We start from the raw sequence: 15,783 nt of genomic DNA on the forward strand, positions 1-15,783 counted from the left end.
CAGCTCCAAGCGCCGAGGACCCTCCTCCATGATGCAGAGAAGGGAAGACCATCCCCATCCACGCTTAACAGTCAGATTCGGGAGTGCTGGGCAGAGGGAACCCAGGACTGTCCCATACAGCACCAACCATCCGCCGGTACCCTTGGGAGAAACCACAAAAACCATCCAGTCCCTGCAGCCAGGCCTTCCAGCAATGAGAGCAGCGTTATTCCTGGACGGCAGCGCTGCCGGGGTGTGACTTTGTGGGTTCAGAAAAGTTTAAGAGCAGCAGGATAAAAAAGCAGATGCAGCCAAAAATGCAAAGAGATCCCTGGAGCTGAAGCACTTGCCAAGTTTCTCCATAACGCTTTGAGACACCCACTCATCCTCCCTAAGGGCCTGTCAGACTCACATGGCAAAAAATACACGCTCCACACCCACCCGAGCCCAAAAGAAAAGACCCTGAAATAAATCTGGAATCCAGGGCTGGCAGGAAGACAAAGTTGGGGGTGGAAGAGGAATTTTTGGTGCCTTTTTTCTAACGAAGGAACTGCCTGACAGCTCTTCTGCAGCAGACCAGGGCTTGCAGCCCTGGAACTCGCACAGTCCCCTCAGACATGGCAACAGATTGCTTCTAATTACAGGGCAGGTGCTCAGAGGCCCCTGGATATCCAAGAGTGTGCAATGGAAACTACAGCTTAACAGGAATCGAAAACTCCCATCACCACCATCCAGTGCATTTAGGTGGTCACAGAAGAGAAGATCCCAAGAAAAGGTGGTGGGTGAGGGACCAGCGACGTTGGCTGCCATCCCGGCCGAGCCGAGCTGCAGGCAGCCAGCAAAGGGGAGGTGGCTCAGCACAGCTTCATCAGACACCCCAGACACCTTCTCGTACGCTACGTCTTCGTAGGGGGTGAGAGGCTGCTCTGCGCAGGAGGCAGCGCGCAAGCACCCGGGGCTGGACCAAGCAGTCACGGCTTGTACGGGCGAGACGTGACACTGGGATGGGGGAGCCAGCCCGGGAAGTGGGTCTGACAGAGCCCAAGCTGCCGCAAGCCCCCAGACCCACCAGGCAATTCACCCTCCTGATAACGGTGTTTCATGGCCAGCCTCTGCCCCCCATAAGAGTCAAATCCAGCCAAAATGGCATGAACCAACGAGCCCTGGGAAGGCACCAGGAGCAGCCCAGAGCCAGCACTGCCAGCTCCAGCCTCCCCCTTCACTCCTCTTTGAGGAGGTGCTGCCTGGCTAATCCGTTATGCAGATACTTCCTAAACAGCTGTGGACAATTCATTTGCACAGGCGAACTCCAACCACAATGAGTGGTGCTGGGGTCAGAAGCAGCGAGGGCATTGCTCGGGCACAAGGATGGGAGTGGCACGTGTCCATGCTCCATCAGCACCTCCTCATCACACGCTCTCCTCCTGCTGCTCTGCTGGTCCATCAGCTGCCTGGAGGAAGGCAGGCACCCAACGGGGCAGGGGACACCCACTGCTCCCTCTGACCGGGGCTGAGCAGAGCTCACCCTGCCCAGCACATACCAGTAACACCATCAGAAGCCACTCACTTCACCACACTGGATGCAGGGTCACCAATGTGACAGTCAAAGCACCCCAAAGTGCCTTCACCGATCTTCAGGGATGGTCACGTTTGACTCTGGCCAGGAAAAGTCTTGTTGAGAGCTGTCTTCCATGCAAACTTTTTTTTTTTTTTTAAATGTGTCAGTTTAAGATAGTAAAAATACTTTCATCTTCCAAACAGTGTCACAACTCCCCTTCAGCATTTTCATAACAATGCTGCAATTTCAGCTTCAAAACGTCTTTCCAAACTTATCGTTCACATGTACGCCGAACTTTAAAGCTCAGAACCGAGGGGCTGCGATGAAACTGGAACAAGCCGCTCTTTGAATAAAGACAAGATTTCCTTTCATCTAGTGCTAATTAACAGAAGCATCCCTCCCTCTGCGCCGGCCCCTGGTCAGCACTCGGTGTGTCCCGAAAATCCTCCCTCTCCCCTCGCTGCAGCCTGTCTGTGCACGGCTCAACGCAGCATCCCCAGCAACAGAGCGACTTCCCCGAGAGGCCAACGTTGTGGAGATGCAGGAGAGAGACACAGGAGCCCTTCGGGAGCTGCTGCGGGACCCTTTCAGCTCGGTCACGATGCACAGACCTTTAATGCAGCTACGTGCAGCCACGCACTTCACGGGAGCCAACCTCCATGGGATGCTCCTGGGACCCCATGCCCTGTTCCTCACCTTCTGCAGGCCACCACAGCAGAGGCTGCTGGATGAGGTGGATCTCAGTGCCCCCCTTAAGACCATGCTCCTGTCCCAACCTTTCCCTCTAACTCAGTTCATGTCAGGAATAAAAATCTCTCTGGGCAGCTCACTAACTGCTGCAAATATTTGCATAGAGTTGGAAGAATGGAAGCATGGAGAAGACTCAAGAAATGCTGTGTGGCCATTACCAGCCAAATTCAAGCTGCAGTTTGCTCCCCAGCCAGGTCCAGAGCACCTCTCTGCTCGCCCAGGTCTCACCTGCCCTCCAGCTGCCACAGCTGAGGCGAGAAGCAAAATTACAAATAACAGCTTTTCTTCAGTCTAAATTCTTCCCCCACCCAACAACAGCAAGAGGAGAAGAATATCAACACCTGCTGGTTTGCCCTCAGGTGCCTTCAGAGCAGCTTTGTAGAGAGAGGATCGGAACAAGCAGTGATTAAAAACCACTGCCCCATGCTCACAGAAAACCTTCGCCTTTTGAGCCACAGCAAAAACCTCACCTTCCTTCCCACCCCCAAGCCCCCTCCACTAGCAGGGACGGGGAGCTGCAGTCCCACACCAGCTCCCTGCAGGGAGAAGCTGCAGGACCCAGGGCGATTCGGAGGACCCTTCCCAGGGAGGGGACCACAGAGCTGCTTCAGCTGCAGGCCAGGCATCCATGGACAAATCTGCACCGTTATTGCTTGAGAGAGGCTTTGGAGACCAAGGTCTACCAAAATACTGGGTTTACACGACTCGGGGCACACCCCAAACTGGCAGAGAAGCCAGTGGAGCAGCGGGGAACGCGGTGCTAGGGAGGCAATGCAGCTGGGAGATGCCCCAGGAGAAACACCAGCGGGTTGCTCTGCGGAGGGAGGGCTCTCACGAGGCTCAGCTCCTCTGCAGCATCCCCTGCAAACACCCTGCAGCCGACCCCAGCGCGGGCCCCGGGCTGCCACGCCGGCTCAGCTGGCAGGACTGCTGCAAACAGGATTTTTTTCCTCCTGTTTTGTGTATAAGTGGCTCATTGCAAGACGCTGTAAAACCCTTCATCGGCAAGGAGGGAAAAGGTTTTACAACAGTCTTTAAATCGAGCCCAGGCAGCAGAGCAAACCTCCCCCGGCACGCACAATTCCGGGCAGCACACGCGATTTGGGCAGCGCAGGCGCTCCCGGGGAGCGGGGGCCGAGGCCAGCAGCATCCCCGCTCCCCCAGCTCTCGTCCCCGCACGCCGCTGGGCCACAGCACGCTAGGGAACGGCTTGTCAGCTAAGCCGCAAAGGCGGCCGTTACAAAAGCGGAATAAAATTGAGCACAACGAGGAGCAGCGTGTCTGTCGTGCAACGCGCTGCTCCGGCAAGACCCCGAGCTGGCTACGAGCAGCCCCTGCAGGCAGCGGCCCCGACCTCCCTCCCAGCTGCCACGCCGCCGGGTGATGGATTTCCTCCTCTGCCCACGCAGCAGAAGCCAGGAACATGGTAAGGACAACCGCGCTGCTTGGCTGATGAGAGCGCAGAACAGAAGAGGAGGGAACAGCAAGCGCCGGGATGCGATAAGATGTCAAGCAATTGTAATAGAGTTTGTGTCTTCAAGCAGCTCCGGTTTCTCGAATTGTGTTAAAAGGCAAGGCTGTTGCCATTTAATTAAACACACTTCCAGCCCTTCTGATGGCGCTCAGAAAAATTAAAGCGAGAAACAGATGGCTGTTGATCCAGTACACGGCATGTAACTGCAACAACGACAGTAAGAACCACCACAGACCTTTATTTCCTTTTTGAAATTGAACGGATATTGAAGGCTCTTACTGTCCAGGATCCATGAACCACACTGGCAGCACCACATCCCGTTCCCAGTGGCATGAGGAACCACCTCGACGGGGTCCAGGGCAAATGGACCAAAAGGCTGGCATGCTTTCCAGGTGTCCCTGCTCCATCCTGGGGCACCCACAGCAATTCCCACACTCAAACACGACAAAATAACCTCCCTCGCTGGTGTGTTGCCTGCTCCTTCATGGAGGACCTGGGGTCGGCAGGCACCTCAGCTCCGTCGGCACCACGCACCGGGATCTCCTGTGCACCGGGATGCATTTAATGGGCACCCGCAAAGGCCGCTTTTGATTTTACAGTTTGTTTATAGCATACATTTCAGGAGCTACACAGGATGGGAAAATACATCCCATAAACAAACTGCTAAACAAAACAGGCTAAGTGTGTACCACTCCAAACAAAAATAGACTCGAGCTAACCTCCACTTTTCAAGCATATGCCTCCGATGACAGCTTCGTTTAGTGCCCCTTATCCCACTTGCAGTGTTGATTTTTAGGCTCTGCCACCACCGACAGCAGCTTCAGACGCCTCCCACCACTCCCACAGCTCCAGGTAAGCCAAGAGCAGATGAAAATAAACCCAGCCGGGGCTGGAGACGACCAAGAGTGACCGAGGCCAGGGGCTGAGTCGCCCTTCCCTGCTCCCATCCCATAGGCGAGGGGCGGCAGCAGCTGCCCAGACGTTGCCAAAGGCTGCAGCACACGGACAGCCCATCAGCTGGCTCAGGGAACATCCCTGCGGGCACAGAAGGGGACACGGGGTGACAAAAGACTTGCACACCAAGTATTTCAGGCAGACATTTACAGTCTCCGTCCCAAGAGCTGCCCTGGCAGCAGCCCCCGTGCCCGTCAGCCGGACTCTGCCGCCCTGCCTACGCCCAGAAGCGATTTCTCAAAGCGCTCAAACTTTCTGATCCCCTTTCTCAGGCCGCATGGAGGGCACGCTCCCCTGCGAACACTTTTTCTGCCAAGATCCAAAGCTGTTGAAGCTGCACGAAAGTAATTCCCACCCACTCCTACTGCCCCAGGAAGAATATTTCCGCGCTGGTTTTGCATAACAAACAGATACACGGTTTTCCTTTTTCTCCTGAGAAACCCAGGCTTAGAGGAAAACACCCAGCGCAGCGCTAGCCCGAGACCAGACTTCATAAAGTTCCCCCTGCGAGGAGGCGGGGGGGGGGGACGCGCTACCGCAGAGATCAGACCGCAGCCTTCACTGATAGCATTCAGTCACCCTGGCAGGCTGCAGCACACCGAGTTTGTAAAGCTCCTTGGGAATCCTTCAAGATGAAAGGTACCGAATGATACGGATGTATTATATCCATGGGCTTTGTTACAGCACACATTTCCTAGCACGGTTTTATTGCTAGAACACAAAGTTCAGCCGAAGCCATGGGGCTCTTCAGGTGACGAACACACCTCTACAGCCCTCCCTCCGCTCTGCAGGCGATGAAAAACGCTGAAGCCCCTGACGTGAACGTGGTAGACGGAGCAGCCAGTGCCCTTCTACCAGCAGCGGGCGAGGACCTGCCTGCAAAGATAAGGCCAACGTCTTTGCTGCTGGATGTGCCTTCAGCCTGCAACACATCTCACTCCCAGACGTACCTATCGGGTCACCAAAATGCCACTGCTGTGATCTGCTCCTCTGCAGCATCCCGCCTCTCCAGCTGGACCTACCACACAGCCTCCTGCCCCAAACGCTATCCCTGGTGAGGGCCAGGAGGGTCCCATGGGTTGAGCCCACCTTAATTGAGTGCTACCCAGTGCTGGGAGACCCCGAGCCGCCCACCTCGAGCACGTTCTCCAGACAGAAGATGATGGGAGATGTTTGGGAGATGGTTTCCGCTTTTTTTCATAGCCTAACTGATGCTTGAGATGCTACAAATGAGTCTGTGGACACAGCTTGAGCATGGGCTGCCCGGTTTGGATGGCACGGAAGAGAGGGAAGGGAATGTGCATCCACCTTTTGGCTCACCTTTCCAGAACCTTGCTCTTCTTGGGCACCTCTCACTGTCCAGATTTCCCAAGACGTTACAGGTGGCAGAACAAGGAGCGTGATACCAAAAAAGCGGCTTTCAGAAAAGCCTGGGAGGAATTCCCTGGACTCATTATGGGGCAGGAAAAAAGAGTTTAAACCCCTCTAATTTAAACAGATGAGAGGTACAAAGGACATGAAAGAAGTGTGAGGGGGGCAGAAAAGGGACATATCAGGATGTCCCAACAAGCCCCAAAGCTCTCCAAGGCCACCACCCATGCTGAACCCATCACCCTGGTGACTGCTCAGACCCAGTAAGCCAAGGCGAAGGATTTTCCATCTCCTTCCACCCCTGCAGAGCAGCCCGTGCAGGGCAGCACTGAGTAACTGTGACTGAGGTAAGAACAGCCGGCAGCACCTGCCATGGGAGCTCCGTCGCCCTGGGAAGCCCACACACATGGGAGACCACACCAGCGAGCAGATCTCACTCTGGGTGCACGCTGCACAAGTAATTAATCAGATCAGCGGGATCAACTTTTACCCCAGCTCCCATCAGCTCCGCAGGCAGCAACAGCAACACAGCAGGCGTGAGCAGAGGCAGAGGCTTTCCAGCCTTAGCACACAGACCCGGTGCTGCCTGGCCAGCACAGGCCAGCAGCAGGTCTTGGTCCCAGGCTGCAGCGATCACGCTCGGCTCCAGCCCTCCTCCCTGCTCCCGCACACGCACTGCCCCACGTTTGCCACCACGGCACACTGCTGACACGGGAGCGGCGCATCAAGAAGCTGATGTTACTGAGCAGTTGGCTAGAGGGAAAAATTAAAAAAAAATCCTACGCTGTTGCCAACTCCTATTTTTCCTGTCCCCTGATCCCATAATTTAGGGATGCACTGCGCTCCCTGAAACGCCAATCACTCAAGAACCAGAAAGAGCAGCAAGGGAAGGATAAGGGCTGTGAACGGCCTTGGGCAGACGCATTCGCGACTGCGGCAGCCGCAGGCACGCTCTGCAAGGCCAGCTCACGTCAGGCGAGTGCCTCGGCAGCCCGCAGCCCTCGGGGCTGGCCGGGGAGCCCAGCTCACGCAGCAGAGCCAGGGCAGCACTCCAGACGCAGGCGAGGCCACCCTGCTGCCCCACAGAGAAACATGAAGGAGGGGAAAAAGGAAAAAGAACCAAAGCGTCAAAGGTATCAGCACAGCTGAGCTCTTGGGAGGATGCCAGGCATTGGACCAGGCTGCTCAGGGCAGTGGTGGAGTCCCCATCCCGGGAGGGGTTCAAAAGACATGTAGATGTGGCAGTTCAGGACATGGTTTATCAGGCATGGTGGTGTTGGGGTGACGGTTGGACCTGATGATCTTAGAGGTCTTTTCCAACCTTAACGATTCCATGATGCTATGGTCGTGACCAGCAGCAAACCTGGGCTCTCCAGACCCTGCACCCCAATTATGCGGTCCCGGGACCATGGGCTTTTGGGGGAGGTGGGTTCACACCCCCAGTCAGTCGGCAGGGTCTCTGCAGCCAGGGCAGCACCTCTCCATAGACACACCTCCTCAGACCCAGAGAAAGAGAGGTATGAGGCACTGAAACCACCAGCCTGTCCCCAAAAGCGAGGCATTCCCCCCGCCACTTGAGGAGCAGGCCAGCGCCCAGCCCCGAGGAGCTGCGCTCCGCTCGCCCTCGCCGCAGCTGGCGAGGCGATTTCTGTTCCGTTCTCGTGCGCTGGAAGAGCGGACGGTGCGCACGAGGTGCCAGGCCCCGCGGGTCCCCTCTCCAGCGCAGGGATGCAGCGCTAACCTTCGCCAGCTCACCTCCGCGCAGACCCCGCTGCGCGCGGCCATCCGCGCTGGCCCTCGCCTCCCGCCCTTGACAGGATCGCTCCCGTGCACATCCCTGGGAGCAACACCATCAGCTCAGTAATCTTCCTAAATACAGCAGTTACCAGGTGACTGGGTAAAAATCTCTTCTACTGCTGATGCTGCTAATGGAAAATTTCTCCCCTTTTGCTGCTGCTTTCAGAGCCAGTCGCGGTTTCATACAGACTTTGTCTTGCACAGAGACAGGAGAGGTGGAAGCACAGAGGGAAGGGTGCAAGACTGGTGGGGAACAGGTAATGATAAACAGAGGAGAACTTGTACTTCTGTCTTCCTCCCCACAGGCAGAGCCCTGGCTCCACATCTTATCTGCCCCATCTTCTCGCGGGCAGTTGTAGCCCAGCCTCCCCCTGCGAGGAATCCCTCCTTCCTCCCCGCACCGCAGCAGGATCAGCATGCTGCACGCACTCCAGAGCAGTGCTTCTTGCACAGCATACAGCAAGGACGCCCAAAAGGATCGACGGGCCAAAATCCTTTATTCTGTGATTTTTCCTCTTTCCCAGGGGACACTCAGAAAGCCTCACCCAGTCAGTGCAGATGCAGGCAGCCAAGATGACTGCTTGTCCCCTCCGCATGCCATTCTGCTTCTTCAATACCATTAAGTGTCTCCACACTGTCTGGACACTGGAAACCTTAACCACATTAGCTGAGACCCGAGGAGCAGCTCAAGCATTCAATTCTTTTAAGTGGCACCAGCTCTTAAGCTGGTTATGCACAAGAAGCCTCTCTGCTCGACGCCGTCGCCCACCCCACGGGCAGCGAGAGGGGCAGGACTGGGGAGCAGCAAGCGAAGACCAGCCGAGGGCCGTCGTCCCCCACTTCAGATGGTTGCAACCAGAGGAGGACACTCCTGACTCAGGCCGTACCGTGGGCATTACTGATGATGAAACGCCTCAATCAAGGCATTTCTGGTTTCCTCACTTCTCTTTACAGTCTCCAACCCCAGCCCAGCCCCACGCTCTGCAAGGCATTTTGGTGTGATGGTAGGTGTTTCTCAAGCCACCTGCAACTGCTAACATGTATGTCAAGGTAGCACAAGATCGATATCTCATCGTTCCTGCAAGCGCCATCAACCTCTTCTCCTCCTGTCCCAGCCAGTCCCGCGCCTGACCTCTTGTTACAGCAGGAAAGCCCAAGGGCTCAGCCCGGTTTCGCAGCCAGCACTGCACATCAGCACCGCATCACCGAGGCAGCACCAAGGCTTGTCCATCACGCAGCCGGGGTTCATGCTTTTAGGGCTTAGAAAGGAAAAGGCACCGAGTTTTAGAGGCAATGTCCACCTGCATGGTGGCACTCGGAGGCCACTTACCTCCCCAGCCCCCAAGGAAAAAATGCAAGTGTCCTGCCTAACTCTGAAGAAAAGCACATTTTTTTTTTCCCTCCAGCGAAAGAGCAATAAAGGTCTCGGGCACAGCAAACCCGCAGCCGTCACAGGGGAGGACGGGGGGGAGCAGAGGGGATCTCCAGCCAGCAGCCTCCTCCGGCTGCTCCAGCCCGACAGTGCAGCCGCAGAAAACGGGCTCCTCTCTCCATAGTTAATCTTCTGTTGCCACTAGCTGGTCAACGCGGGTACTCTTGGAAAGCAGCAACTCACCGAGTACAGCCCGCCACTCAAGTTACAGCTTCCCAGTTTTAACGGGGATTTTCACCCCAGAAAACACCCGAGACGAAGCAAAATCCCCGCAAGCCCGCACCCCACCGTGCCGGGCAATCCACGTCCAACCCTGTCTTTGGGGAGAGAAGCAGTCATGTCAGGACTGACCCATTTTTGTGGCTTTCTGTGCCTTGTCTCTCCTGCAATCACCGCAGGCAGATCTCGAGCTCAGGACCCACACCTCTGGTACACCCGCAGCCCAAGCAGGGCTACTCTTCCTTCCCTCTCCAGCTACAAGAAACTAACAGCCTGGCAAGCATGAGTAACCACATCATTTCATACAAGGTGAGGAAAATTGCTACCGCAAGGTCCTCCCTCTTTCCTACACCCCCCCAAGCAGCCCCTGCCACCGGAGACCTGGCCCAGACCCCATGGCCACGTACAGCTACGGAAGGGGATGAAGGGGAAGGGAAGCATCCCCCACTCGTGGTTGTGCATCAATCCCCAACCCCATCTCAAGGAGCCCACCAACACACCTCATCTCCACTGTACCACCTGGCTGAGGCTTTTTGGCTCTCTTCACTTGCCTGGTAGAAGATGTGACCCTTTACCCCTTGGGTTATCTTGAGAGCAGCCAGAAAAACAAAAAGACACAAAAAAACCCCAATACTTGATTAACCAAACGGCTGGCCAGATGTGCAACACAGCTCTTCAAGTCTAGCAGGAGGCAATACACAGAGCAGGGAGGCGTTGAAACCAAACTTTGGTCATCGCCTCCTCTCTGCAGAGACAACCCAGCTCCTAGGTGCCATGCCCTGATGAGCGGGGTCTCACGCCGGGCACGCTCTGCCTCTGCTCCCCACATCTCACAGGTCAGCCCAAAGCAGAGCACGGCGCTTCTGAACAGAGGCATCGAAAAGCTTCAGCCGCACCCGCGCTCCCCGGGTGACCCTCCGGCCTCTCCTCCACCCAGCTCTGCAAGACAGGGAGCTGCTCACAAAAGCAAGAGTGCCGAAACCCTGCTCAAGTATTTGGAGAAAAAGCAGTAAATTCAAATAATCTGCAGAGCGTTAAGTGCTTTCCCTTATTTTAATGCGTTCTTACCCTAAAGAGGAGAAGTTCAAGTTACAAGATGGCTTCGGGAAAAGTTAAGAAAGAAGATAAAATAAGTGGCACCGAAGTGCTGAGGAGATGGAGGAGCCGTACAGCTGTCAAGACGCAGGGGATATCACCAGCCACGCGCAGGGGCCACGGTGGGACACCACTAACGCCGATGCACGAGCACCTTCTCTGACAACCACCGAAACAAGGCACCCTGTATCACTGCAGACGCCAGTCAAACAGCATCCATTAAAGCCATTTAGGGGAAGCGTGTAGTAAACTCTTCTTATGTAAGCCACTACCGGGTAAGAGCGGCATTGAAAATTTGTCTCCCTCTTTCCTTCTCTCTCCTCTATATATATCTGCTCATACACAGACAGAGCTCATCTAAATTAGCTCGGAAGCTAACTGCTTCATTCCCTGAATTGCACTTAAAGCAGGCTACACTGCTTGTGGAGCAGCTATTGTACAGAACACATGGCTGCTGACTAAATCAAGATCCATACCTTAGACAGACCTCATTGTACCAGAACGAAGTCAATGATAGGCTGCACCATTTGCCAGTGTAACACTAGCAGAACTAGAGGGGGGAGGAAAAAAAACCTGCAAAGCATCAGTTGTATCCAAGGTTAAGGAAAGGGCAAGATGCTTTTTCAGGAAAGGGGATGCACAGCAATTCATAATGCACTGGTGGCAAAGTTGCGTTTGTCATTTCCTGCCACCACTGTGCTTTGCTGGGTAATTTTACAGCAACGTAACTGGGGGGCAGGGGGAGAAACAGCCTTCTTGTCTCCAACACAACAGAGAAAAAATAGAACGAGGTGCAGAAAACCCAGAAACCGAGCCACCCCACCAAAGAAGGGACACCGAGCAAACTACCGCTGCCGGTCGGCCTTTGGGTGGCAGGTCCCCCGCTGCAGCCCGGGAAGGACGCAACAAGGAAACAAAGTTTTCTACCTCCATTTGGAGAGGACGAAACCATTCCCTCCGGGCCTGCCCACCCGCTCGCACGGGGCTGCATGCAGGCTGTGCCCGCTGCAGGGGGCTTGGGCTGAGCAGCGGCTGCTGCACGCGTGGCCCCAGGCTCCCACGCGCTGCCCATGACCACGGCTCACGCAGGCAGGCGAACGGCTGCTGCTGCTGTCACTGCTGCTGCTCCTGCTGCTGCCGCTGCTGCTGCCGCTGCTGCTGCTGCCAGCACACCGTGGGCCAGGGCTTGGCTGCCTGGGGATTTCCTAGCGCTGCTTTCTCCTTTCGCCTCAGTCATGCAGCGGCTCCTGCAGACCAGGCTTCCCCGCAAGCAGGGATGGAAGCTCTCGCTTTACGCACTCATAAAGTGAGTAAGATCTCATGTTGTCAGGGAACAGAAAAAGTTGCTTCCTCCTTAGACGGAATGCTTTGAAGAAAAGGGACACAGAGCACCGCATGTACTTTGTACCAGGCACTGACTCCGAGCATCCATCTCCTCAGCCTGTTTTAACCTGGCTTGCCCTTAAAAAGAACCAGCAGAAGACGTGGTACTTAGGGACGTGGTTTAGCGGTGGACTTGGCAGTGTTAGGTTTACAGTTGGACTCGATGATCTTACAGGTCTTTTCCAACCTAAATGGTTGTATGATCCTAAGTTCTAACGATTCTAAGTTTCACACTGCTGCAGACAAGGCTCTGCCACCTGCCAGCCTTCAGCTACAGATCCCTCATCCTCCTCCTGCCCACTCGCACAAAGGAGTGAGAGGCGCAGGAACCACTCCAGCCTCGGGAGACTTCTTAAGCTGGGAGTTGCTGAGCAGGCCCAGGACTACAGACCGCCTGCTTAAACACCGCGCTTACACAAACCCATCGCCACCAAGCAAGGCAATGTTTTATTTCATGCTTCCTGGCCTGGAAAGACTCGAGCCCTGCAGAACAGGGTGGCCTCAATTTATTCTCAAATTATTTCCCTTCAGAGTCTGTAGTATCAGCACCCGGACTCGGCTCTGCCCCCTTCACAGTTTCGGGCTGGGTTTGGTTTTTTTTCCTTTCCTCAAAATCCCTCCAGGATGCCAGTCAGGGTGGCTGCCCTGAGGCGCGTGCTTTAGGTGTCCCTACCCCATCCTTACCCCGCGAGGCCAGACAGCGGTCCTTGCTAGCAGCAAAAGCACTTAGGAGCCCTCCTCACATTTGTGATCAGCAGGACATCAGCTCTCACGTGTCTGCCCAAGCTCAGGCCCAGCCAGGTACTAAACACGCTCAGCAACACGCATAAATTCACAGAAGCATCAGAAATCAGGTAACAATAAGGGCTATTGAAGCTTTTGGCACAGTTTAAAGTAGTCCCGGCCCCCACGTCGCTCCAAAGCCATTCGGCTGATCTCCCACGTGTAACGTGATTTTCACCGCCACCATCCCATTACGAGGCAGCAGCGGCTCTCGGGTTCCCAACCACCGATGAACTTAGAAAATGATGCAGTGGGGAAAAAACGCTACAGAAAACTCCAGCCTTACCTCCTGCACTAGAAAAACAAGCCAGCAGAAATCATCCAAAGCACTCATCCAGAAAAGAGTTAACTGCGAGTGAGACTCAGTTGCCACACCAGGAGACGGGAAGAAATGCAACAAATTTGAAATATCAGAGCATCCACAGCAATTCATGAGCTAGACCTTGGGGAAGGACAAGTGTTTTACCTTCTCTGGAGGCAATGTGCTGATTAATTTCAGGACGGTGATGAAGCCATCCCACCATGGGCAAGGCTCGCATTTATCTTCCGATCTGCCTGACGCCTGCAGGTCCAGGGGAATGGGAGGGGATGGTTTGGGGTCTTTTGTCGATGAAGGGGCAGCCACAGAAACACAGTTTCATGTGAGTCGTGCTACATAGCCAAGAGTAGACACATAACCAATATCCCAGGCAAGCAAAAGAGAATTTTTCAGACCCAAACCATGGTCTCTGTGTTGGCAGTCACTCACAGAAATAGGATTTGCTATACAAGATCATGTCTCTGCTCTATCAAGACAAATTTCTCTCCTCCAACTTCAGCTATTATCTAAGCTACACACCGAGGGGTTTCTCTGCCTTCTGATATATTTAGACCAGTGCGTAATTCACACCCAGTCCCTGAAGAAACTGAACTCTAATCTGAAAACTCAACTCACTGAACCATGAAACTTCTTCTTACTTTTAATCACTGTAAGGTAAATGTCATTCCTACCACATCAAAGGTTTGATTTTTCACTTTCACTACTTGAAATAGACTAGCGGGTTTGTTTGGGATTTTGCAGTTGACCAGCCCTGTCTAAGGCAGCCACACCGCAAAGCCAGGACCCAGGAGGCTCCAGAAGTACCATCAACTTCTTTATTACAGGCACTTGCTACAGGAAAGCTTCACAGAAGGTAAAACGACAGGAGAGGGAGGCACAGTCAGCTGTTCTCCTCCTCTGGCACATCACAGCCGGTGCAAGGCAGTCAATTCACGGGGCAGGGGCAAGGAACTGCAGCAAGGTGCCCGGTAAGGTACCCTGCATGCAGGCACACCCCAACACGCCGGTGAGGCTCTGCAGGTCACGACCCAGCCGTGTCAAGCAGTATCTCAGACCCCAAGCTAAGCAGGGACACAAATTACCCTAGGTTCAGACAATGAAAAGCAAGAGAGCCAGTGGATACAGAAGAGATCAACAAAACACCCTGGGTGACCCGGCAGAGTCAACACCCCGCTGTCCATACAGTGTTCTGAACTGTTCCCAGGCTGCTCAAGGCACAGAAAAGTGACACGAGGCAGCTCGGGCACCTCACCTGAGCCAACAGCATCCGGCACCGAGACGAAAGTACGACAACAGAATTATTCCTAGACCCGTCCCCACTCAAGCTGGGGTAGGAGGAAAGTCCGCAGGCGTTCGCCACAGACGCAGGTGCCGGAGATGAGCGTGAAGCGAGAACCAGCTTGGGGAATTAAGACGCAGCGTTTGCAACGCTCGGCTCCGGGCAGGAAACCAGGCTCTCCCGTGCTCCCGGCTCGGCGGTCCCTGCTCCGGGGCCAGGCGCCCGAGCCGGAGCGCAAGAGGCAGCACCCATCGCCCCGCAGCCCGAGCGGGGACGCTTTACTCCCCGGGCTTTTCACCGGCAACAGCCCCCAGGCCCGGCTAAAAAAAAACCCTCCCCGCAAAAAAACCCAAACAAACCACACCGGGGTGCAGCGAGGGGAGGGTCAGAGAGCCCCCAAAACGCACCCGGGCTGCTCAGAGCGAGCAGCAACCCCGGCGCAGGAGGGGGATGCTCCGCGGGGCTGGGAGGGGGGGGGGGGGACGACACGGACACCCGCGGGCCGGGGCGGGGGGGAGCGGCGCGGTCGCTTACCGAGGGTGAAGAAGGGCAGCTCGGTGTTGTCCAGGTCGTCCTGCACGGCGACGCGGCCGGGCAGCTCGCTGCGGACGAAGAGCAGCAGGCGGGAGTCGGCGGCGGCGGCGGGCGGCGGGGCACCGCTCCAGCTGATGTCGTTCTCGCGGAGCACCGGCAGCGTGGAAACCGTCACCGTCTTCACGCGGCACGGACCGGGGAGCTCCCGCGCCGCCGCCGCCGCCGCGCCGGGCCCGCCGCCCAGCATCACCGGCGGCACCAGCACCGCCAGCACCAGCAGCAGCGGCGGCGGCGGGGGGGGCAGCGCGGCGGCGAGGAGGCGGCGGCGCGGCGGAGCGGCCATGCCGGGCCGGAGCCAGGCGCAGGGAGCCGCGGCCAGCCTGAGCCGAGCGGAGCCGGGCGCACTCAGCCGCCCCAGCCCGCCGCCGCCGCCCGGCTCCGGCTCCGCCTCCCGGCCCGCCCCCCCCCGCCCGCTGCCGACCGTGCCGGGGACCCTCTGCCGCTCCCCGGCGGCCGACGGCCCCTGCCCGCCGCGCCCCGCCCCGCCCGGGACTTCGGCGCCGCTCAACTCCCCCCGGCCTCGGGCTACCTGGGGCGGCCCCGCCGCTCTCCCGGCCCGGCAGCCCCCGAGGCCGCGCCCCCCCCCCCCCCCGCGGGGCTGCTCCCGCACCGCCGCTTCCCCCGCTCCGTCCCCGAGACCCAGCGCGGCCTCCCGCGGCTGCCCCCTGCCCGGCCGCGGGATCGAGCCCCCCTCCGCCCGGGCCGCCGCGGCAGAGCGCTGGGCTCCCGGTCAGCTCTCACCGGTCCCGTGCCCAGGGCGCCGGGAGATGGCTCGCAAGCCTGGAGGGGACAAACT

At 56.7% G+C, this 15,783-nt stretch overlaps 1 protein-coding gene across 1 annotated transcript in view; it reads right to left on the reverse strand.

The window, feature by feature from the left end:
• The window catches only part of ASTN2 (astrotactin 2), a 360,893-nt gene extending 345,623 nt beyond the window's left edge, over nucleotides 1-15,270 (reverse strand). The window contains exon 1 of the mRNA XM_075439778.1: nucleotides 14,928-15,270. Coding sequence (XP_075295893.1) covers nucleotides 14,928-15,270 — 343 coding nt within the window. The remainder of the gene's footprint in view (nucleotides 1-14,927) is intronic.
• Between the last annotated feature and the right edge of the window lie 513 nt (nucleotides 15,271-15,783).

This window comes from Opisthocomus hoazin, chromosome 19 (assembly GCF_030867145.1).
Source record: "Opisthocomus hoazin isolate bOpiHoa1 chromosome 19, bOpiHoa1.hap1, whole genome shotgun sequence".
Taxonomy (NCBI): domain Eukaryota; kingdom Metazoa; phylum Chordata; class Aves; order Opisthocomiformes; family Opisthocomidae; genus Opisthocomus; species Opisthocomus hoazin.